Source organism: Lepisosteus platostomus, chromosome 10 (genome assembly GCF_059453375.1).
Source record: "Lepisosteus platostomus isolate fLepPlt1 chromosome 10, fLepPlt1.hap1, whole genome shotgun sequence".
NCBI classification, from domain to species: Eukaryota; Metazoa; Chordata; class Actinopteri; order Semionotiformes; family Lepisosteidae; genus Lepisosteus; species Lepisosteus platostomus.
Window position 1 is genome coordinate 11945272 of NC_142620.1, and position 25501 is coordinate 11970772.

The 25501-nt window shown below is 40.3% G+C and overlaps 1 protein-coding gene across 1 annotated transcript; it reads left to right on the forward strand.

Moving 5' to 3' along the window:
* The first annotated feature begins 2087 nt into the window (after window positions 1-2087).
* On the forward strand, window positions 2088-24989 carry disp2 (dispatched RND transporter family member 2). Its single transcript, XM_088648193.1, has 8 exons — window positions 2088-2585; window positions 16049-16459; window positions 16655-16684; window positions 16892-17015; window positions 17884-18011; window positions 18686-18801; window positions 19838-19935; window positions 21410-24989. The coding sequence occupies exons 1-8, from the start codon at window positions 2494-2496 to the stop codon at window positions 24938-24940; spliced, it is 4530 nt and encodes a 1509-aa protein (XP_088504319.1). The 5' UTR covers window positions 2088-2493; the 3' UTR covers window positions 24941-24989.
* The last annotated feature ends 512 nt before the right edge of the window (window positions 24990-25501 follow it).

Here is a 25501-nt window from a genome sequence, read left to right on the forward strand (position 1 = left end):
TTCACAGTATTTTTTTAGAATCTCCTTCCATTTTTGTTGTCTTCTTTCATAGAAAGTTCTGTGTCGTTGGGTGTGACCAGCCTAAGAGGTTGTATTTACTTCCTGAAGTCAAGCGTGTTGTAATTTATCAATAAACTATCAGTGACAAACTGAGCTGAAAACAGGAAAGGCAAATATTCTTCTCTTTCATTCTGAAAGGTCATGTTTTGTTCCTATCTCCTGGAAACCTGGTTATTGAATCCAGGTCTGTGAGTCTAGTTGAGCTATACTCCAAATATGACACCATGTGGTTTAATGTACCCCCGCTCCTAGAGAATGGAGGAGTTTTCAGTACCTGGATAAGTGACGGTATAGGGTGATGGCTAATATGAGCCTCTATCCTATGGATCTTTAGCAGGGAAATGGTATTTAGTGGAATAATACCAATTTCCACTAGGGAGAGAAAAACAGTTGTTTGAAGGGGTCTTTCCACACCGGTGACCACCACCACATCAGTGAAGCATTTATTTTCAACAGAGCCCGACTGTCTGAATGCTACTGTATGCTCCTGTATTCATCCAGTTTAAATGAAGGATATGGCCATAGCCTTGACAGAAAACCTCAGAAGCTGAGATATGAAAACAGTGGTAGCGTAACTAATAAAACAAAGGTATCAAACTACTCGCGGTTATCCTGTGGCACATAGGCTGCATTGTTTTTATTGACGACACCACAGCCACTGTCCATTAATTACAAACATTTGTTTCCAATTCCTTCAGTGGCCACCAGAAATGTAATAACCACTTCTTCAAGCATCCCTGTAACATCTATCATCGCCATGGAGACCGGCAAAATGTTGGAGGTATCAGACTTCCATACTAGCCATCTGTCTTTCATCGGCATTAATTTCCTTGGGGTTTCAAGCTAAGTCACAAAAAGATGGACTGTTGTTCAGCAGAAGATATTTCTATCATCGTCTGTTACAGTGGTGTCTGGAGAACACAGCAGAAGGAAAGAGGAGAACAAAAGGAAAATTCAAAGAGCGAGGAATCTAGCATCATGTAGGAAAAAAATTGGGGAGGAAGTTTTATTAATGAAGAAAGCATCCTACTAATTCCAGTATACCCATCAATTTATTTTCTAACCTCTTCATCCAATATGGGGTTGCAGGGGAGCCAGAGCCAATCCCAGCAAGTAACAGGCGCAAGGCATGACTCACCCTGGATGGCACGTGATATTAGTATATCTATTTGTGACAGGATACATTGTTTACTCCAGGGACTGTGGATTTCTTGAACAAGTTACCCTGGTGTGTTGCTGAAGCAGATTCCTTACAATTCCTCAACAAATGGCTTTGTGAGTTCCTTGAATCATTAAAGTACAAACAACCAAATGGGAAGGATGGACCAAATGAACTCCTTTTGCCTGCAATGGTTCCTCATTTTCTAAAGTTCTAGTGTGATTATGTTTTACTTGCATGCTGCTTGAGTGAGCTGGGCTATTTTCTGAGCTGGACTCTGGCAACAGAACGTATCTGGACACGGAACTAATAATGCCTAATGTAAAATCCTAATCCATTTCGTACTTTTTTCCATAATCTTATTTTCCCCAATATCAGATTAATCTAAGTGACATGCTAGCCCTATCCAAAACCCAGTGCTCACATAAGCAAATCCCTATAATAAAAATATGTTTTGCATCAGATTATAACAGCAGACTATATATAGCCCTGAGATATACAATTTGACTTTTTTCTTACATGGAGACTTCAACCTTAAGAGTAACTCAGAATAATGAAATAACTGCTTACAGTGTGATTATCTGTGTGTTTACCCATCGTTAGTTACAAAGTGAAAATTCGTTGCTTTTACCACTTTTGCTTTCATGTTTGTATTACCAAGTTTGTAAATTGAACGAAACTGTCGGTCGTAGCACATTTCACGTTGCACACAATTATTCGTTTAATGTAACCGTTTTTCATTTCAAGACAAAAACATGTTAAGCAAATTTTACCCATGTATTATGATGAAGGTCGCCTCGGTAGTGCTTTCGTCACACGCGAACTATTGTATAACAATGTATGACACTAAGATTAATTAAAAACACTAATCTTCGCAATTTTCCAATTTCATAACTTGTTTCAAATAAACAAAACCGATGCTGTTATCAATAATATCAAGTATAACAATACTGTTGCTCTATACTGCCTTAATCTGAACCCTCCGCTAGCACCACCCTCAGTTGAACAGCGACCGCCGAAGACCCGGTCAACTTAAACGGCTCTACTGCGAAGCCAGCAGTCACCAGTGCAGATGCGCCCAATAGCAGACAAGGGAAAGCTAGACGTGTATTCGGCTTTGCAAAATTAAAAAAGATCGAGAATTTAATCTGTTATTTTAACCGAAAAACATAATCCTTAAATTTTAATTTCAATTATTTACGTTCAGTACACAATACGCCTAATTTTCTTTTTCGTTGCCGGGTGTTTCTGAAAGTGTTTGGAAGGAAACGGTTATGGACGCTTGCTCTGTTTCTGAAGAAAATGCCCATGTTATAATAATGGATTCGAGTCCTGCTGAGGGACCTGAACAGGAAACCTCACTAAGGTAAGAACTGCTCTTTTAATATAGTACTTGACAGTTACTAAAAACGACATTAATTCTAATTTGAACAGTGAACAGAATCTTGCTTCTAAGCACTTTTTTCTGTTTTGTTTTCCTTTCACTTTTTTTTTGTCCTTGCGGTTTTTTTTTTGCTATTATATTCGGTCCGACCTTTTTGTTTCGTATAAAGGATGACTTTATGCTTTCTTAAAATCTTTTATTAAGAGCAACGTTTTCAAAAAATATCACTGTTATCACCTGTTTTTCAGACGCTTTTGGAATAACGACAGATACGCTACCATGCGTACAAAAACAGCGAACGTCTAGGAAAGAACAACATATAACACTATGATTTAAATGTCCGTACAGTTTCTCTCCTATGGAGATCAATATATTCTTAATTATTTAAAAATGAAACACCGACAGAAAAATAATACGAAAAATTCGATGTGAATGGTCACCTAAACGTAATAATAATTATTATTATAATGAAACGACCTTTTCAGTCATTGCAGAAAAACAGCCCTGCATGATAACAGTTCGGAATAAAGAAAACAAATGGTGTAGCTGACACCCAGAGCTTCACGTAGCTCCTTTATTCATGTACCCAAGTCATTGTGTTACGCGTTCTCCAGGAGTATTGCTGAATTTGCTGCCTGATTTATGTAAATATAAGAATAGAAGACCTAGCTTACCTGTTAGTGGTAACTCCAATAAACAACCCCAAATCTCAGTTAGCATTCAAGAGCGATGGCAAGGATACATAAAACTGAATATTATTTGTAGTAGAAGAACAAAAGCATAAATCACATACAGTATACTGTACGTGATGGTTGTCAATGTATTACTGTTTATCAATTCATTTAGTTGACACAGAATGTCACTTCTGCTAACGGATTTGAAGGTCTCGGGTAACATATCACATTCTAATGCTTCTTTGTGAATTCTCCGGCTGAGTTATTTTTCAGCAGGTCTAAGTGTACTTTGTTGAAGTCAGCGGTATAATAAATATATGCCTTAAACTGAAATACATACAATGTACTATGTTGCTAAGAAAACCTCACCCGTTTCCCTGAAAAACAAAGTAGATAATAGAAATAAAAATCTAATATATATATATAATTAAAAACATGCAGCACATCATATTTTTATTTCATATTTTAAGTGTACCTACATGTTATTAATCTTACAACATTCAGCACACCCCTACAGGTAAACCTAAATGTAAAATTCAAGTATTATTCTTTGTTTTAATCTTGTGCTGAATCATAATTTATGGAATACTCCATATGAACCACGGTATAAAGTTAGACCTCTGTTTTGGAGGTGCATTATTACAGTTCTGTATTCGAACATTAGAATATGGCAACTGAGACTAGGCTACTTTCCCATTATGCTCATTTTGTCTGAAGAAGCTTCTAAAAGGCAATGTGTACTGCTTCCTCCAAGCCAAGCAGCAATGAGACCAATGTCTTCTGACACATGTCATCTCAAGGCAGGTTCTGCCAGCTTGATTTGCACATTAACATTTTCAATCACAAAAGAGGGACACAAATTCCTGCCCACAGTCTCACCACAATGGCCTGGTTTCCATTTCTGATTTAAAGAATCTTGTTGGTGTTGTTCTTCTTGGAATACATGTCACACTTTGGGTAACAATTGCATTACTTTTCTGATAGATGCAAAATTGATCCTGCTTCTTAAAAGGAAAAATCTATATGTTCAGAACTTAGCATTGCTAAGTTGAATGTCCTTCCTTATTACTGACCAGAGTTAAAAAAATAAGTGCTTTATGGCATGAAATATGGATACCATTTTTCTTGCCAAGTCCCAACAAGAATATATGGAGAAAGAAAGTATGCACTACTGTATGCTGAGTAAAGTTAATTTTTGTTTTAAAGTTATGCAAGATGTACAGCCCAGGTTACGGCTTCTCTAGGAACCTATGGGTAGCTTATTTGAAATGCAGCAATGGTGCTAAGGGGTCACTTGTCTTTTTCAGGCTTAAGAGCATAAACAAACTATTCAGACTAATACATTCCATGTGTATTTCTAAAATGCCACATACAGGAATTGCTTTCATCTGAAGCACATCTGAACACCTTATAATTGAATTCAGAATGTAGTGCTTTATACAGTTCTATGGCAGTAAAATATAATTCTTAAATATTTTTGGAGCAGAAGTGAATTTAGATTAATAAAATGCGAATCCACACAACCAGAAGATCAAAAGCAAACTAAACATTCACTGCCATAAATAAATAGGGATAAATGTGCTTTAAAGTGGCTTGAAGATTTTGGCCTTCTGAAACTCTATTCTTCTGCAGGCTTTTCAATTTTTCAAGAAAACAGCTTTAGGCAAGCAACCTGTGTGCATGGAAAATATTACACATTTATTGCATTGTCTCCTAGTAACCTTTACATAGTGAAACACTGCTGCTACCTCTTCTAGAAGTAATTAACTTCCTCCTAGTTTAATTAATGTTTTACAACCACAGCAATAACTTTGATCCTTTGGGACAAGGTACACAGCAACTTTCCCATTACCTCAAGTACCCCAGCATCTTCTTTTCTCAATCCATAAGGTTGAGAAATCAATCCACAGATATTTACAATATTGAATTCAATGGTGCTGCAAACTACAGTATTTGTGATGTGCTTTGATATCTCCATATCTACACTCCATATCAACTGTTCCTGTGTGCTTAAATGAAGCTTTACAGAACTGGCCCACCAGTTTAGGCCACCTGCTTACAATTCAGTTTGTTCAATAAGCTGCTCGTGCTTCCATTCCTAGTCTCAAATAGTTGTTCTGACTCTCAGTTTTATAGTCTCATGAGGACTTTGATTTGCTTTCCAGTTGTCAAGGGGAATGTAGGCTACTTCCACTGAGTACAGCAAGCGGCATTTTTGCTTAAGCTGTATGACTTGTAATTGCACAGGGCTAAACACACAGGGTGAGTAGCCTTTTTTGATCCAATTGCAGGGATCTCTTCAGCTGCCACAACCAGTCTGTACTAATGTAGACAATAAATAAGCTGTAATTGCATGGTTTGTAATTCAAAATAATATTGTGACAGATGATCAAATGGTGCATTTTGGTAAGTTACTATTTTAGTATGGCACAGTAGGTACCAATTTGTCATACAGAGCTATCAATGTTTGGTCAGTACATTTGATTCCAAATGCTAGGCAGACTGAGGACCTTCAGATTTTGAGGCCTATGAGCTTTGAAATAGGTTCATGGTGGACTCTTCAATGTCTCAGCTCAGTTCAAAAAGAAATCTATAATAGTGTTAATAGTGTTATAATAGTCTTACCTTACACTCTTGTGCAGAAACCATTGCAATGACTCTTTAGTGAGCTGTGAATTAGAGGTATGCATTTTACACTTGGTGAAATAACACCATTCAAGTGCTAGGAAGGCTAAATATCTTTTGCAAAGAGGTACTTAAACTTAGTTAAGTAGTTTTGCCTGTATCTATTCTTTTCAAAGTAATGAACATGAAATGAGAATTCATGAAACGAAAAGACCAATGAGTAAGAATTAGATCAATACAATTGCATAAAAAACATGACTTTATAAACTGACTACATTCTACAGTATATCAATGCACTCTGGCCAAACATTTAACTCTCTCTTACAGGTTCAAAACAGTCACATGTACTAAAACATTAGGTTCATACATAAAATAAACACTTCTCGAAAGCAGCTTTTATGTCCATAGCTGTACAGCCTAAACCAATGGTTTCTAAATACATTTTCAGCATCATGAAATTTCCATAATTATTTCAATATTTTTTTATTAGAAATACATAGCAGTGTAATTTTAACTGTGTGCCAATCCAAGATATAGACAGCTGGTGTCTTATGCAGTATTTGCTAATGTTTCACAGAGCAGCAGAAAAGAACAACAATAATGTTAGCTGTAATAGACCATAAACAGCAGGACTTATTGTAGGCTCGGTGTTGCTCAGGAAAATCTTTTTTCTTCCTAGAATATTTGTAATAGAGTATTTTGCTGCTTTTCATTTGTAGAGAGAGAGAATAAAGTCTTAACAGAGGGTGATGTAGAAAGAAGTACTAAATGAAGAGACCAGCACATTCTTATACAACATTCCTATCTTGACAACACAATGGACACAATGGAATGCAAGAGCAGGAGTTTCCATTTCTTCTCTGAGGGTTTATTGACCTTCAGTATTGTTTTAGCAATACTGGTGATCCCTATGCCTCTCATGAGATTTTTAAAAATCTGCAGTAATAAAGTAGATGGAAAAAGTACAGAAATGCATTGCTAAAAACTGCTCACACCTAATTTATATTTACCTCATTAGAATATATAACTGTTTAAAACATCTTGTTTTATGGCTTACACAAAGGACCAATCAAAGCTTCCAGGTTTATAACTCTTATTTCAATGAAAAAATCTGGACCAAGATAATATAAATCATATAAATCAGTATTTGCACAGGTACTGCATTTCATGTTTCTCATCTAGTTCCCACCACAGCCGAGGAATAACAGTGTGGCATAGAAGAGGAGGAGTGGGGTATTGTCAGAGAAAGCTTATGGTTTCTCAGTCCATTAGTAATATGACCTGATAAAAAAATATCTATCATCACTGAGAACATTCTGCTCTGTTGGCAATGCTGTTCATGGCCTTAAGACTGGACAGTGGTGTTGTACATAAATGTATTGATCAAGTGCATAAACTGATTTTAAAAACAAAAAAGGTAATGGAACCCATATAATTTTAACAGGTTACGTAAGTTATATTGTTATTTAGCAGTAGGAAATGTACAACAAATCAGATATTTAGGATAGGTGAACTGTGATCCATTGGGAGTTTAAAATGCAAAATTTTAAAGAAAGCTTGGTGCTCTTTTTGCAGGGGTGAACTTTCACACAAGCAAACTGCAAGATGTAAATAACAAGCTCTGTCAATGATTTTATATAGCACGCGTTTATAGCTACCATCATCCCTTTAAGATCTGAATCCACTGCTGTACTGTGCTGTAGTTCCAGGGTGAAGCCTGGATTAAAATGGGGTGATGGTAATGAGGGAGACGGCGGCCTTGTACAAATGCAATACGTGGGCTCTGATCTCAGGACTAGGCTGCCAGGCTCTCTTGAATCCTCCCCCACATTGTCTGTTTTCTTAAGAGCAGCAAATTACCATGATTAATACAGAAATGCCTTGTAGGGAGCTTGTATGTTCACTGTCTCCAGCCTATGGCAACAGGAAAAAGCTGGCACGCTGATGCTTGTCCTCAAAGCGTTAAACAGAGCTGTTTCCAGCTCTCCGGGCTGGCGTTCAAGCTAACTGTCTCCTTCGCAGAAAAGAGAACAGGGACAAACAATCCTCGAGACGGGCTACTGAAGTCACAGGGTATCATCTCCCTGCTTCTCCTGGATCTTTAAAACCTGCTTTCTAGGATTCCAGAGCCAAACTGATCATATGTATTACCAGAATCCCCAAACTGACAAAATAATGCAATAATTTCCCTTTTTTTTTACAATACTTATTAGACATCAATCTAGCTGTTCCGGTTTCAGATAGCTCTGTTTCAGATAGTTCACCTCATTCTATGTCGGAATTCACAAGTGTTCCATTCACACATGTTGTTGAGGTTACATTGCTGATCATTCAATCAACTTCTTGTCTGCTAAATCGCAATTCTGTTTTCTTAGTTTGCTCTACTTTCTTTGATCTTTGCCCATTGGTGACTAACATCATCAATGAGTCCTTGATTATTGGAGTTATACCTCCTGCATTAAACCTGCTGTTATTACACCAAAGCCTATACAGTGTAGTGTAGTAAGTGACAATAAAAGTTAATTTCAAATTTCAGATGGTCCACAGTACTGAAACAGTCCTTGTCAAAGCTTTGATTAAGATTCTAATGGCCTCTGATTCTGGTTTCCTTTGTAAATTATGTAACTGGACCTAAGTCCTCACTTATTGTTAGTAAGATACTGTCAATCAAAATATTTAGTGGATATGTTTGGTTATCTCTGGTAATGGGCTTAGCTGGTTCAGAATTCATTGTTTTGAGAGATAGCATTTTTTTTCATTAGCGGGTTTATGTCCAGCTTTATGCTGATGACACCGCAATCTATTTATAAACTAAACCTGACAATGAGGCAGCAGTCTCTGTGCTGGCTGTAGATCTGATATGCCAATTTATTGAAGCAAAATGTTTGCAAAAAGTGTGACAAGACTAAGGAAATGATGCTATGGTTTGCATAGCTCAGTTCTTAGTTATTACTCATTGTTATTGCTTGAGGCTCAATTAACAGAGTATGCTTTTCTCCATAATGAAAACTCTTGTTGTTAACTGTAGTCTCACTGCTGGACTGCTCGGATCATTACTAGAATGTCCTTTCTCTTTCTAGAGATTAATGCACTCTCCCCTTCTCTGTTTGTTCCTGGAGAGACTACTGTAGTATCATCTTTAACTGTAGCAGCTAGAACCTAGTAGCTAATACCTGGTCTTCCATTCTGGAATGTCTGCACTGGCTTCCATTTCAGTCTAGAATTGACTTTAAATTCCTACTTCTGGCTTTTTAGGTTTAAATGATGTTTACCCTTACTTACAAATCCAGTCCTAATCTTTGAATATTTGTTACTGGTCTTCTCTGTCCCCCAAATCAGATTGCGGATCATGGGTGATAGGGTTTTCTGTGTCTAAACACCTAGGCTTTGTAACTTCCACATAGTATTAAGGAATCTAACTCATCTAATGTTTCAAGCCACACCTCAAAATACATTTGTTTGAGTCCGACTTAATTAATGCTTAGTTTTCCCAAATCCTTTTTGTTTCCAGATTTTATGTACAGCACTTTGAGATCTCCTCATGAAAGGTGCTATCTTAAAAAAGTATTATCATTAATTATTATTATTGCTGTATATATATCTAAAAACAAAGCCAGCACTACCCCAGGACTAGCAGCATAATGGATTGATTGGCTGTGTTTTTCTAGAAAAAAGAAACATCTTGCTTATATATACTATTTCTTCTTATAACTCAGTTGGCGTTGTCTGTTCATTTTAGTCCTGACACAAGACTAATAATCACCGTTTCATTTGTGTTGAGAGAAAAATGTCCCCAGTTCTACAAAACCCAACCCAGCAAGAAACCAAATGGTATAAAGTACAGTATACTGACATTGTTTATAGCTATTAGCATAATGACAGTGTAGCAAACACCCTCAGAACATTAATGCACGGTAAGATATTCCCTAAACAGATTCAGATCTTTATGCCACTGTTTGTGGGTGTTATTGCATCAACTCATTAAACCTAGATTTACTGCTCTGAGGGAACACTGACTTCCACAACTTGAAAAAGATGTTTTTGTTGTTCATATTTACTTAGGAGAGGAGGATCACTTCCTATACCCATCTCAATAAACACAAACATAAATATAGAAAGCTTTATTTTCCCACCTGCGCCAATTAGTCTATTAATTTGTATTCTTGTCACAGCACCATTAATTCTAATTGAACATCAAGAAGCTGCATACTGTAGTTCAGTTACATGGCAGCACATGCAGTGGTTTCTTGAATGATGTCATTCAAGAGAAGTCTAGAATAGGTCTTAGCAATGAACACTGCAGTGGTTTGACTCAGTGTTTCATTATTATTCTGCTTGTACTTTAATGCAGTGCACGTGTGACTTGAAGCAATAGCTCAGATAGATCCTGTGCATTTAATCTCATTTAATGTTTTAGAACAAATTATAATTTATCACCTTCAGTATCACTGCTGCTTTCTAAAACTAGTTCTGGCTGTCTCAATTTTAACGCATACTGTACTGGGCTGGGTAAGGCTGAAAGGAAGGTCCTGCTACCACATTGCAAGCAATAATGCTCTCTTGTCTGCTGATGACCTCTAGCACCTAGTTTAGGGTCCAGGATGTAGATCTTGAGAATTAGATGTAAACCAGAGAACACAAAGAGAAGACACCTGAGAATACTGAGCAAATGCAAGAAATGTTCTAAGCATTGGCACAAACTTGCCTACCCAGTGTGCAGCCTTCTGTTCAGCGCTTTGCCTCACTCCAAAACACAAAGGCCTGGCATCCAGCCTGTCTGTTCAGCACGACAGTTAATGCAAAAAGATGAACACCGAGAGCCATAGACTTACTGCACCATTTGTCATGGATTTTAATATACAACCAACAACGGCTATTAAATACCATCTGAAAAGTATTTAAGGATTGATTTTCTTTGTGCTCTGGCCTTTGGAACCCCCCAAAAATTGGTATTTTGTGGGAGTAAGGCAAGGTATGCTGAGCTGAGGATAGGAGCACAAAATAATCAACAGCCTTAAAATTACATTTGAAACATTATTGGGGAGGAGCAGGGGGATTTTAATTTCTAAAGGCAATTAAAAACCCTTTCAAATTCTGTACCCATCTGTAATCACAGCATTTCATAGCTTAATTAATTTATGCTTGTTATTCAAGAAAGCTTGATTTGTAAGAAATTGTGCAGCGAGGCGGGAACTATGTGGTGTGGCATAAGTCATTCTGAGGCTTTGTAGAGGTTACACCACTGTTACTGGCTTTCTCAATTGTACACATCCTGTTCCCTTACATAGAGCAATGTGTACAACACATATCACATATAATGTGCATTTGTGTGTTATGACAAAATACAAGATAAAACTTGATGTGCCTATTATGTTAATTGTAATTTTATTTTTTTGTCAGTGTCAGTACCCTTTATGCAGTCACCTGAATATTAGGATTGCGAAGTTCCACACATCAATGGAGTAGATTTGTGAATTTAGGACAAAAAAAAACCCACGAGAGCCAACGTTGTGAATCATTTGATGGCTCACAGAAAAAAAGTTAAAAAATGTAGATTAGAATACCTCAGGAATTGTATCAAACAGCTTCCAAATTCAAATCCCACATTAAAGCAATGAATCTGTTCATTTTCTAAGACTGATAAGAGGTCTGGATTACACTGTATGGGATACAGTTTGAGATGGACTATTCAATTATTAAATTGTATTATTAGAACTTGCAGTGGCCATGCCTCTGAGGAAGGAAACTGGTGTGCCAAGTCAATGGATAATATTAGTATTACGTCCCTTAGCAACAAAACACATTGCAGAGCTGCAGTTCAAACACCTGCCATTAACACGAAGGGACTGCACAAGCTGTCAGCACAGCTTGCAGAACACCATGCTGTAGCAATGGAGATTTGGCTCTGGCTAACTGGGCAGCAGAGTATGCGTTGCTTTGCAGGCAGGGACAAGTGAACAGCTGAGGATATGTGCAAGCTAGTGGTGCAACCTGCCAGCAATCTACAATGTGGCAAACCATCTGAGGATGTGCAATTTAGAGGGGGCGTAAAACATGTAAGGTTAGCATCTGTACAGTATCATATTTTTCTTAACATTTCCATAACCACTAAAATTTAGATTTTTTATTCTATTTGAACAGAAGGCAGTTGTCATCAGATTGCATTAGATACTTCTGAGGTAATGATTTCTTCAGAATGTCTGTTAGTCAGACATTTCTTGGATAACATAATACCAGACTGGGGTTTGACATTCAATTTAGTTTTAACTATGAGTATCTATTTTGGTCTCTGGGATCAAGTGCTATATATTGATTTTAACTGGTTTACACAGTACTTGGTTATCATTAGTTTTCTTTCAGATTGCATTGTGAGGTTTTTATTTACAGATAAGCCCAATTGGTCCAATTTAAAAAAAACGAGTTCAGCTTTGTATTCTGATGATAAATGGGACGTTTTCTTCTGGAGATTAATGCATTGCTTTTATTGGTTGTTAAGCCAAAAATCCTTGAACTGAATCACAGTTCCTTTTCAAGAACCTGTTATAATGAACAGCAGACCATTAATTATTTAGTCATTCACACCACCCTTCCACCTCCCAAATGCAGTAAATGCAAATGCAGCTTTTGAACACAGTGTTGTGTTTGAAATTAATATGAATTGTCCAATTGTTTATTCGTCCCGTCTCCTTGGAGACGAGGAAACAAATGGCACAGGCTGTTGTGCTCGGTAGCAGTCTTGTTCTCCTCTGCAGACTGCAGATAAACAGCCCTTCCTGAACTGCAGACTGCACAGCAGCAATCCTGTCTTGGAAAGAAAGAAACCAAACCAAACAAAAACAACCTGTTTCAGTTGAAGGTCCAAAACACCTCCTGGTATTTATTTTGCTTATATTTGACATTGCCATTCTGTCTGTCCATTCTTGCTAATGTAACGAATATACCCCTGCATATAACAGGGATCTCAGCCGCCTGGGCTGAGGGAGCTCTCCTTTAGCTCAGCTGGCAAGTTCCCTGTTGTGTGACGCCGGAGACCCGGGTTCACGCCCAGGCAGTGAGGGATGAGCTGGCAGGGCAGGAGCGGCAAGGGTGGAGACCACAAGAACCGTTATACTAACCTGACCCCTTTTAAGGACATGAATGAAAGCTTTAACCTTTCCACTGAAATCAGTACCAAAGATACGCAGAGCATGTATATTCAAAAAAGACAGATCAAGGCTAAACTCATTGAAGCAAAAAATCATTTGAATATGTATAACCATCTTAATGCATTACATTGCCCTCATATAAATGCTCCTCCTTAATCAAGTGATCTTAAATGCTGATTTAATCACATATAAACAGGTGGAACAATTTTGTTTTCTTTTAACTTATTAAAATAATTTCCCTTGCTGCCACGTTTGAGTGTTGTTTTAAAGAGAAATGTCAGTCACATTTTCCCTCTTTTAAGCCTACCAATGTGCACCAGCCCATTACAGTTTTACCAAACTCACCAACCACTAAAACCCCTCAACTAGCACATGAAAGATGAAGACAGCATGCACACCCTCTTCAAAATCAACATTGACAAGACACCCACATCTTTACATACTGTGTGCTCAGAATATAAACAGCAGAACTCTTCAGCAGTAGGGCAGACTGATGCAGTTCTCTTCAACTGTACTTCAAATCCACATGTTCTCCAGCTTGGTATTGGAGTCATTAGTGTGCACAGAGCAAATAATCCCACCACCACTGGCTTCTCCCCCATTCAGCTCATGGCCTGGATAATTGTCAGCTGTACTGTTGTCAAGTGTCAGTTGTCGAGAAAGGACCAGTCTGGATTTGAACCAGTGATCTCTACTCTAGGGCGCATACTGGAATCTGGACTCTTATTTATTTACTTTTCCTTTATGCATGACTATGCTGAGAATTTTTGTGATTTATACTCTAGTTGAGACAGAAACATATTAGCATATGCTTTCATTATGTTCCCAGGTTATCAGTCGTATTTTAGGGCTGTCAGACAAGACCTGTAGTAAAAGTCCTTCCAAACAAGCTTTTGGCTGGTTTTTATTATTTGTTTACATTGTGGATAGCACAGGTGGTTAACTCTACTACCTCACAGGTCTTGGGTCTTGGGTTTGATTCTGGTGCATCTCCTGTGGGAGGTTTGCTTGTTCTCCCCAAGTTTGTGTAATTCTACTATGGATGGTGAAGTTTCTCTCATCTTCCAAAGACATGTCAACTAGGATATTAAGTGTCTTTAAATTGCCTGTGCGCATGTGTGCCCTACAACGGACTGGCATCCTGTCAAATGTGTAGTTCCTCCTTGTGCCCAGTGCTTCAGGGTTATGCTACAGGATCATACAGCTTCCTCTATATGGATGAATTTAAACATGATAAATTCTATGAGAAAATAATTTTTAATATGAAGCTTATTTTTTTAAGACTGCTTCCAAAGCTCTGCAGAAAATACAGGGATGAAGAGGGCACTATACAATTCCTTTCACCAGGGTACTTTCAAAAGTAGTGGATCAAGGAAATTTAATTCCTTATTTAATTTAATTCAAAGTCATACTTTGAGCCCTCTTACCGAGTGTTCTGCAAAAATCTCTCCACCATTTGTCATGAATTTGAGCACATGAATTTGCTTTGTGATGACACCAAGTGAAAAGAAACTATGAAGGGAAACACTGTGCTGTCCTGATAATCTATATATAGACAAGAACAAAATTATCTCCATACTCCAAACCATCACAAATTCCTGCAAAGGAGGACAATCTATCTCCAAGTAGCAGAGACTCTGGTTCTGGTTTTTCCACAGAGAGAAGAGGCAGCCTTTTGACATGATTCCTTGTCACACCCCCTCCCTTTGATTGTAGCGTAGCAAGGGGACCTGCACATGTAATCAACCCTAACATGGGAGATCAAACAGCTGAGAAAACCACCCTGATGTTACACTTCCTCCTCTACCCTTTAGTCATCCCTAAACACATGTTCAACTCCATGTCAGAAATGAGTAGCAGTGAAAAAACCTCACTCAGTCGATCGATCCCATTTAGGCCAGTCCGTTCTCACCCATCTTCCTTCTTACCAGCAGGCAGGCACAGCAACGATCAAGGCTGCTGCTACTAATTAAGATAACTTGCTCTTGAGCTTGCTTTTATGTCCAAACGGAGTACTTTCAAACCTTATTAGAGTTTCCCCAAAGGATCTGACCCCCAGATCGTGTAATCTCCCTGTCCCAAAGTGACCGTGAGGGTCTGGTTAGACGTCCTCTGTCTCATCAGTGAGTACTTTTATAAAGAACTGTCAGCTTCAGGTGCAGCCAATTCCCTAATTACCTCATTAGAATGCAAGGAATGTGTTACTGTGACAGTCTTAACACCACACTGGTGGTTCAGCCCTGTTTCTACAGTGCCATACTGGCTGCTCTATTACAGTCCTGTATACTCATTCATTTAGATAAATGAACTTTTGACAAATGTGCACAAAAACCTAAAAGAAGGACAATGCATGCTTGGGAAAAATAATGTCTGCCCATCAAATGATGAATTTTTCAAGTGCACGTCTCCGCTGCCATACGTGCTTTCTGCTAACATGTTGAATTCATTGATACCAAAATTTCTGGAAGTGCAGGAAATTCCCACGTGCACAAAGTCTAAAGTAGTGTTGATCAATATGTCGGGGCATCTATGCTTGTGCACGCCCAGCACCTTCTTCCCTGAAAACCCATCAAAGCGTTTTTTTTTTTGCTTTGGTCACTCAATACTGTTCCTCCTACATTTTCACAGTATTTTATGATTGCCCTCATCTTTTTTAAACTAAAAATCATGGCTCCTGAATGTTATGACCAAGAAAGTCAATAGTGTTGCAAAGTGTTCATTTTTGTGACGACTTTAGAAAACAGATGCATTGGATGTAATTACTGTATATTGTACATTACTGTGTATGTATCCAAGAAAAAAATGGGGGGTTAATTTTAAGATTTACGAGTCAAATGCTGGCCTGTGAACCTAACCTCCATTTTTCATGAAGCTAAGGATTCGTTACACTTTATTTTCCTCCACCACGAGGGTTTCTAGTGAGGAAACTCCTGTGTAAAACAAGGGAATGTTGTATATCAAACTAGCCTTCAATTATGAATCAATTTCTTGTGCATTGCAGTGAGATACCAGAGGTGGCACTATGCCCTCCAGAGAGCCCAGATAGGGAGCCAAGGCTGACCTTGATCCACACAGATGGGGATCGTCTCAGCAGCCCAGGTCACCCGAGGACAGCCTCCCTCTCCCAGCTCTATCACCAGGTGTCACAGGGCTGCTCCCACCAATCTCCACTCCTCAAGAGGTGCCGCTATTGTGGGCATCGGCAACCAGTTACAAGCAGCCTCTGCCCTGAGCGCCACTCAGGCCCAGCCAGCCCCCGACCAGACTGCTCCTCCGCCACCGTCAAGACCGCCGACAGCTGTAGCCCTTCCCATGTGCCCTCATGTCATGACACTATTCATTGCCATTGGCTGCAGGGATCACATGATGCTGGCAATCACCAAGCAATGCAGCACCACGTGGTGACCGTCAGGTACAAGCTTCTATCTCCAATTTCCATTTAATGGCACATGATACAGGTTTCTAGTTGACAATACAAGGTCTGTTGTTCTGTTTGCCTTGTCAATGCCAAGAATTCTCAGTCACAAATTATATTTGTTACCTATTACTGAATGCCAAGCCAAATGTCTAATGATGAAGTACACCTGACTATTTTTTCCCATTTTAGACACGAAAGACTCTACAGAATCCCCAGAAGGTCAGTGTTGTCATTTTTCATATTTAGACTTGTTTTATGGAAATAAAATGCTTATTTATGTTTGCAGTATAGATTTGATTACGAATTGATTAAATGTAATTTTAAGAATTAAACTATGTGGTATTGAAATTTGTTAGTCTTTACATATCAAATACCACATTGAACAGCATGCTCACAGACATCCTGACCTTTCTGATTGGTTGACAGTTACTCACAGTTGGTTGCCGATTGTCCAGTGGCACTGCTTATTACTTGTGCTGTGGTCTTCCTGGGATGTTCCCTAGCTGGGATTTTGACTGGTCCGCTACCAGACTTCTCTGACCCCCTCTCCGTGAGTACCTTGTTCTTCTTTGCTGTGTTCTTGGGGCCCACCAGACAGAACTCTTCTCCATTTGAGCAATCCTCAATCTTGGTCTGGGCTACAGTTCTCACCCTCCTAATTAAACCTCATTAGAAACCAAAAAATGACTCAAACTGCAACTATTGAACAGTAATCACATGCATACTTGCTGTCTCTGGTTGACAAACATATATTGTTTCAACACAATTACAGACCTAGCCACCAGTCAGCCAGCCTAAAATAGCAATATGAGATGGAAGATTAAATATAATCCAGAAACTATTAGAATAAATTGGTGGAAAATTGACACACGGCTTGTGGAAAACAAATAGAGAGCTCTGAACAGCTTTCCAGACTTTTGATGTTGTATAGCCTTTATAATTGTCCATCAAGTATTGCATGGATCATTGTTTCAACAAATGTTTTTATAATAGCTGCACTAGACATGCCCAGGTTTGAAATATGCTCATAGAATGCTTAAAGCCCTGCCGTTCTATCATGAGGAACCATATTATTTTCTTGTGGTTAGGAAGCAGTGTTTATTTAACATAAAAATCTAAAAGACCTATTACAAATTGTCTGTTCAGACAAAAAATTGAATGATCAGGTGGTAATCCACAGAACACAACCCAGAGCATTAAAAACAATGTCATTAACTGTCTGCACATCATTAGTTTTGTAAAGTGCTGTTGCAAAGCAGGGAATATCAGAAAACATCTCTCAGCACCAACAGTTACAGAAGTTAGAGTCTTGTACTGTGTTTACAAAATGTGCAAAGAAAGCATTTCTGTACTGCTTTGGTTTGGGATATAATAGAGGCTGCAGCAAAAGTGTCAAAGAGTTTTGATATGACCCGCAGGGATTTGAGCCTCGTGGGACAGAAATCGGGAGACGGCTGTCAGCCTGGAACAGGCTACAGGAGAACACAGGGCCCGAGAAAACATTGTCCCTGTCCCCTCGGCAACTCACAGAGCAGAGAGTAATCAGGTAACGAGCTGTCACAAACACAAAGCAGAACTAGCATTACAGTAGCCCTTGTCAGGTACCTGCAATGCACTTTATATGGTATAATTAGTGCTAATTATATGAAGTTCAAAGTGCTGGAATAGTGGTAAGGGCTGTAGCCTCTAGACCTGAAGGTCATTGGTTTGAACGAAGCTGTTGTGCTCCTGATCAAAGAATTTCACTCCAGATTTCTCCAGTAAAAGCCCTGCTGTACTGTGAACAGTATATAGGTCCTCCCTCAGTTGTCACTGCGAATGAGATTTTCTTCTCAATTGACTGAGCTGGTTACATAAAGAGCAATGACTCGCACTTTGTCCAAAAAATTAAATGATATTATCTCCCTTCATTTGCAGTCTCTTATAAGATATGATTGGTTTCATTTTATACTATACGATAACTGTTTAAAAAACTAGAGAGAAAATAAGTAACCTCATGGCAGTGTAGTGAGAGATTCTGAGCAGATGGATGTGACTAGACTGAATAAATTGTATAATCAGATGTTGCATTGCTCATGCTGTCTCTAAAGCTCTCAAGACCCCTAGATGCAAACAGTGGTGCTTGCAGCACAGGTAGCTTGCTCAGCAGGCACCGTGCGGCTCTCACTGTGGGCCTATAAGAGCTTACCTTTGGTGATATTCCATATTCCTTCTGTAAAGTTATGATGAGGAGGGTGGAGGAGGCACTGGGAAGAGCCGTGACTGGCCAAGCCCACGACAGAGGAGAATGCTGGACTGGGATTTCACTCAGGACACCTTCTTCTGTGACTCTCCAGGTAAGTGTTGGAAAGTGACCTCCTGAGACACACAGACTGAAAGGCAACTCAGCCTTCTTGACACTATCCCCCTTGCTAATCTATGCTATCCATCATGCAAAGATGAAAATACTTTACAGGGAGAAAAGAACAGAACTTAGTTATATGACAGTAATTTCTTTAAGGGTTTAAAGCTTAAATGACAACAGAGGTAATAGCTCTTTTTACAACGGGTATTTATATTTATGCACTTGAATTTGGCACACATTATTGCTAGAATTACAGCCTTCACTAGAGGGAAAAAAACAGTCTAAAGATCTTCTGTGTAAAATTACAGGGGATCAAGAATATAAGCTTTTTTCTTGTAACATGCTCTGAAGTCATAGTTACGTGTAAAACTGGGCTTATCCAAATAATATATATCTTAACTATGCATATGTATTGTTTTAAATCCATCCATTATTGAAAAGCCCCATATTCCTGATTAGGATTGTCTGGATGGCAACCCAGAGCTTCTCCCAGAAGCACAGGTAAGGTAGGAAAACACTGTGAAGGAGATACCAGTCCATAGCGGGGCACAGACACACACACAGACAATGCAGAGACACCAATTAACCTAGCAGGCAAAACCACAAAAGCTGGGTAAACATGTAAGGTCCACACAGAAAGCTTAGACTATGCAATAAAACCCAGGATGCAGGAGCTGACACACAACAGTAATAACCATGCTGCCCTACCGTTTTGTGCAATCAGAAGTAGTACATACCACAACGTGACCATGTTGCTCCCTTAACTTACATAAGATGTCTTTTTAAATGAGACAGAGTGCCTTCGCTTGTTTTCAGTTGCTCCATACTAGTTTTTAGGTGAGCATACAGGAATTGTAAGGATTTTAACAACAGAGGATGAAATAGCATCATCTGGAAAACCTTAAAGCTGTTGAAAATGCATTGAGATTTATCACTTTGAATGTGACAAAAAGCAACAACACAGCTTAATCAATGAATGTTCCTTGGCTTGGTGATTGATGTAACACATTCTCTCCGCGGTACTACAGGAGAGAAGTATGCTCAGCTGGTGTTTCGCTCAGGGAACTCAGCCAGCCTCTGGAGTTTGCAAGCCATACACTCCATGTGTGAGATGGAACAGGCAAGGGTGAGTCCATCTGCGCTTTCCCTTCAGAACAGCAATATGAGTTACTGAGGCCAAGTGCTTTATACAGAAAGGAGAATGCACTTACAGTAGTCCATAACTGAAGTGCAGCAGCCACCTGGATAAATTGCGGAACCCAGTAGATCAACTGGGGCAGTGAGAGAAATTACTTCACCAATTAAATCAAAGGAGAAATTGAGGGAGGCCAGACTGCAGAGGCCCAGAGTGGTATTCACACCCCTTATTTCTTTTTAAATTGGTTGATACTGTAACTGTTGTACTGTAACAGATTATGAGCTGTGCAGTAAGCATGTAAGTAAGTAACGGAAAGCCAGTCTGAACAGTGAAAGCCTCATACCAAATTTAACTTCAATATTGAGACCATAAATTCCCATTGAGAGGACATGGGATGAAGCCATTTTTTAATATTGTTTATTACACATAATTCCATCATGCTGTATCTTGCAACGTAACTGTCTGCCAGATTATGCTGCATATCACTTGAAATTTACTAATTTTGTGTTTCAGTTCTTTCTGTTACTGATTTGGTTCTAAGGCAAATTGGCTACATTTTTGTTTATGTCTGTAAAAGGTGCCAAATTAAAAACTAATCTGCATAATAAAATACTCATAGAGACAGCGGTGTGAAAAGCTTACTCCGGCTGTAGTCAAGCTGCCAACACTGTTAATATCGCTGCAGTCTAATCTAGCTCAGCTCCACTGGGCCGAAACGTGCCCAGGAAATCTCTTCATTCGAAAAGCACATCTGTTTATTCTTCCAACAGACAGCCCACCTTTTATACAGAGCTTGATATTCACACACATGGGGGCCTCATTTTGCTTCTATTCAGATATTTTTTTCACAAAGCATTTGAAGTATCACAATTTCTTTTTTCTGCAACTTAGTAAAAGATCCAGAAAAAAGACCTATTTTATTATGAGAAATATATCACAAGGAACAAGCAAGAAGCATAGAGACAGAAATTGAAAGAGAGAGTCACATCTGTGTACATTTGTATAAATGTATAAAAAATACAGCTGTCATCTTTTCACAGAATCAACATTAGCTATTAATCTGTATAACATTTTACTGGGCAATCATCTGCATGGTTGCTACAGCTTTTCTCAAGGTATATCAGACTCTAAACTGCATCTGAAATCTTCTACCTGAGAGGTGATTGTATACTTCCATCATTAAATTTTCTTTTGAAAAGGGCAATAAACCTTTGCAAACAGTACATCAAAGACTTAAGCATAGCTGTCATTTCTTTGTGTACTAGGTACAAAAGTAACACACTTGGGCACAGCTAAATCTGTCCTTGATTTTATACATTCTAAAAAAATGAATGCTTATGTACATATACATTAACATTTATACATTACAGGTTTCAATGTGTACCTCCAGGGTTACCAATAGAGCACAGACAAGCATGGCAGTTTTCTGACCAGCTGAAGCTCTTCTCTCCCTGTGTTGCAGATTCGCTCCCATGCCCTCTTCCAAGACCTCTGTAAGCACCGTGGTGGGGAAGATGGGGAAGGAGACACAGGAATGCGGGAATGCTGCCCGAGCTGGTCCCTGGGGAACAACCTAGCTGTTTTGAGCAATGCCACCTCTTGCCTTGGTCTGAGTGCAGCTCAGGTTTCCGAAAGTCTACAACTACTCCGCCAGTGTGCCCCTTACTACCATGATGGAAGCCTGGCCCCAGCCTGTGCAGAGAAGGGAAAGCTAGGCCAATGTTCCACTGTGCCATCCCAGTGCAAGCACTCTAGTGCCATCTATCAAATATTGCATTACTTGGTAGATAAGGATTTCCTCGGACCTCAGACTATAGGATATAAGGTGCCTTCACTGAAGTACAGTCTCTTGTTTCTGCCTGTGGAGAAGGGCGATCATATGATGGATATGTATCTCGATAACCTTGAGGGTCGTGATCTAACTAATGATAACACTACCATCACAGGCATGGACTTGGGGATCAAAAAGCAGCTTTTCCAATATTATTTGGCAAGGGATTCGGTGTACCCTGTCCTAGCAGTAGTCATGCTTTTTCTCACTATGGCTTTCTATCTTCATTCATTGTTCCTGTCAGCAATGTCTCTAGCAGCAATCTTGGGTTCCCTTATGTCCTCCTACTTCTTTTACAAGGTTGCTTTCCGGCTGACATTTTTCCCTTTTCTAAACCTTGCTGCACTATTGGTCCTGTTGGGCAGCTGTGCCAACCAGGCATTTATTTTTGCTGACCTCTGGTCCCTCCAGCTGTCTCAGAAGCCCCCTGCATCACTGGAAAAAAGGGTGAAGCGGGCTCTCCAGGAAGCGGGATACCTGATATTGGTGTCAGGTTTGACCTCCAGTGCTGCATTTTACTCAGGGTACATGAGTAGCATCACGGCAGTCAGATGCTTTGCAGTGTACCTTGGTACAGCTACTCTGATCAGCTCTCTCTCTTCCCTGGTTTGGTTGCCCTGCATCCTGATTTTGCACGAGCGCTATGCCGTTGCAGCTGCTGCTGTTGAAGCTCCGGCTGGAAAAACCTGTTGTGCCCTAAGCCCAGGTGGATTCTGGGATACAAGTTCACGAAAACGTTGCCTTTTCTCGCTAGCACAGAAGCTAAGGGGGTTAAGACGTGGACTGACTGACACCTCTGATTTACTCTTCATAAAGATCCTGCCATGTGGAGTGGTCAAGTTCCGTTACATCTGGGTCTGCTGGTTTGCTGTACTGGCAGCAGGAGGCACCTACATAACCTGCGTCGACCCCGGCATGAAACTCCCAACTTTAGAGAGCAAGGCAGCCCAGCTGTTCCGCTCTAGTCACCCCTTTGAGCGATACGATGCAGAGTACAGCCATCAATTCATGTTTGAGCGTTTGAAGAGTGGGGAGGAGAAACCTATGACAATTACTCTTGTTTGGGGGGTGCTCCCCACAGATAATGGAGATCAATTGGACCCCAAAAGCAATGGTTCATTAGTACTGGACCCAGAATTTAACATGAGCAGCCCAGACGCTCAATCGTGGCTGAGAGAGCTTTGTCCAAGAATACAAAATCAGAGCTTTTATCTGCCTATTTCATCATCCTCTGAAGAGGAGAAGCAGGGAGACAGCGTGTGTTTTGTGGAGCGGCTCTTACGATGGGTGTCGATTAGACAGTGCTCTGAAAGCGAGGGTGCCTATAGTCTTTGCTGCAATGATATTCTTTTCCCTTACCTTCCAGGTGTTTTTGAACACTGCCTCGGTATGATGGCAGCTGAGAAGGAAGCAGAGGGCTTCCTCTTTGACACTGGAGGGCCACGGTTTGACTCAGAGGGACGAATTACAGCCCTGATTCTCGAGTTCACGACCACTCACCTCCATAGTTATAATTACAGTCAATCTGCTCATTTCTATCAGCAAATTGAGGCCTGGTTCCACAGAGAAATTTCTGGGGCTCCGCCAGGCCTGCGCAATGGTTGGTTTGTGAGCCAGTTAGCCCTCTATGATCTTCAGCAATGTCTAAGCTCTGAGACCCTGGTTGTGACAGGGTTTTCGGTAGCTCTCGTGTTTGCCATGCTTCTCCTGACAACCTGGAACATTCCCCTGAGCATCTATGGATCTGCTGCAGTAGGGGGGAGTGTTTTTGTCACAGAAGGCCTGTTGGTGCTCCTTGAATGGCAATTGAGTGGCTTAGAAGCTCTTTTCATCTCGGCAGCCGCAGGGCTTTCTGTAGACTTTGCTGCCAACTACTGTGTTTCCTATAGCCTCTCCCCACACCCTGACCGTCTTGGAAGGGTAGCGCACTCCCTGAAGAGAATGGGCTGTCCGGCAGCCATAGGTGCTGGGGCTTTCTTCTGCATGGGTATCATCATGCTGCCTGCCACGGCATTGCTATTCCGTAAACTGGGCATCTTCTTGCTGCTTGTGAAGTGTGTGGCTTGTGGATTTGCCACCTTCTTCTTTCAATCTCTCTGCTGCTTTTTTGGGCCCCAGAAGAACTGCGGGCAGATCTTTTGGCCTTGCACAACAGCAAGTGGGCACTATAAGGCAGATTCAGAGTCTGGAAATCTTCTCTCTACTGCAGCAGCAGGATCCTCCAATTCTGCTGCCAATGGGGCTTTTGGGTGTGGAGGAAGGTCCAGGGTGAGGAGGAGTTTTGGAAAAGCAGAGGGAGGAGGGCAGCTCTGCCCGAGTCAACAGCGCCAAAGGCAAAGACAGGGAGGCGGAGGAGGCAGGGAGTCTGAACAGTACGAGTTGCAGCCGCTTGCCTGTCAGCTCAGTGACAGTTTTGAAAATAGCACCTGTACAAGCAAGCTGTCCAACAGACCCTCTGTGCTGTCTGAGGAGATACAGTTCCGCAGCCTGAGCCCCAGAAAAGACTTAGAGGAGTTTAATACAGAGGATGACAGTGAGGAATTAACCAGCAGGCACCTCAAAACCTTCCCACCTCCCCCAGCACTGCAGACCTCATCACCATACAAGGAGAACACCCTACGTCCTGTGGTAGTACCCCCCAGTGAAATGGTCCAGGAAAGGCTCTTGTGTAGGAGGTGCAGGGGCCAGGCTGGAGGCATTAAGCACTGGAACGTCTCACTGTCGTCCTCCTCCAGTATGGAAGATATCATCATCAGCAGTCAGCCCCCAGACATGGACCATCGGCACTCCCTTTCCATTGAAGGGGCAACGAGTAGCCCTTTTAAACGCCATCCCCATCGACGTCTTCTTTCATCCCAGTCTCAGAGCTCTTTTGAGGGGCTGGAGGACTCAAATGAGACGTGCTTAAGTGATGTTGAACCTGGACCTGCTACCCCACAGCCCACAACTGAGGCTCAAGCAGAATCGCAACCAGGATACCTCAATGGCAAGAGGGACACACTGCGCCTTTCCTTGAAGGAGACCGTGTTTGAGGCTTCATCCCAAGGCATCGGAAGAGGAAGGACAAGCCAGGGGGAGCTGCCTGTAATCTTGCCTAACAGCAAACCAGACCTTCCAGATGTGTGGATCAAGAGGGAAGGACGAAGTGGGGATGGTAGCTGATAATGATGGTTTACAATATGTTTATGTTCATATACAGCATTTAAGCCACTATTGTGTTGGATTCAGTATGGGCAAGTTTATTTTACTCGATGGTACTTTTTGGGTTGCCAACACCCCCCCAAGCCAACCAGTGTCTGCTGTATTGAGTAAAATTACCAGCTTAGGCGATCAACACTACTTCTGGTGGACAGAAGAAAATTCTCTTTTTCTGAATACTACACCTTGAAAACCCTGGTTCCAATGCACCTGAAGTTCTCAAACAGCACGGCATTTTAGTGACACAAGGAAGAAGACCACTCACAACTGTTTGGAGGAATCTGATGTTCTGGTGAGTTTATTAGCCAGTACAAAAGGAGTTAAAAGTTCAACTACATCAGTCAATACCCAAGTAATGTAATAAAATACTTCACTAAAGCCAGACAGCATTTAGATTTGTGAGAACTCAAATATCTAAAGGTTTAGAAGACTTAAATATTTTTCCAAGCTACTCATGCCTTATTGATGTAGTAGTAAAAGGTTTTTACTTTCTGAACTATTTTTGGTATTCCAGACCTTACTGAA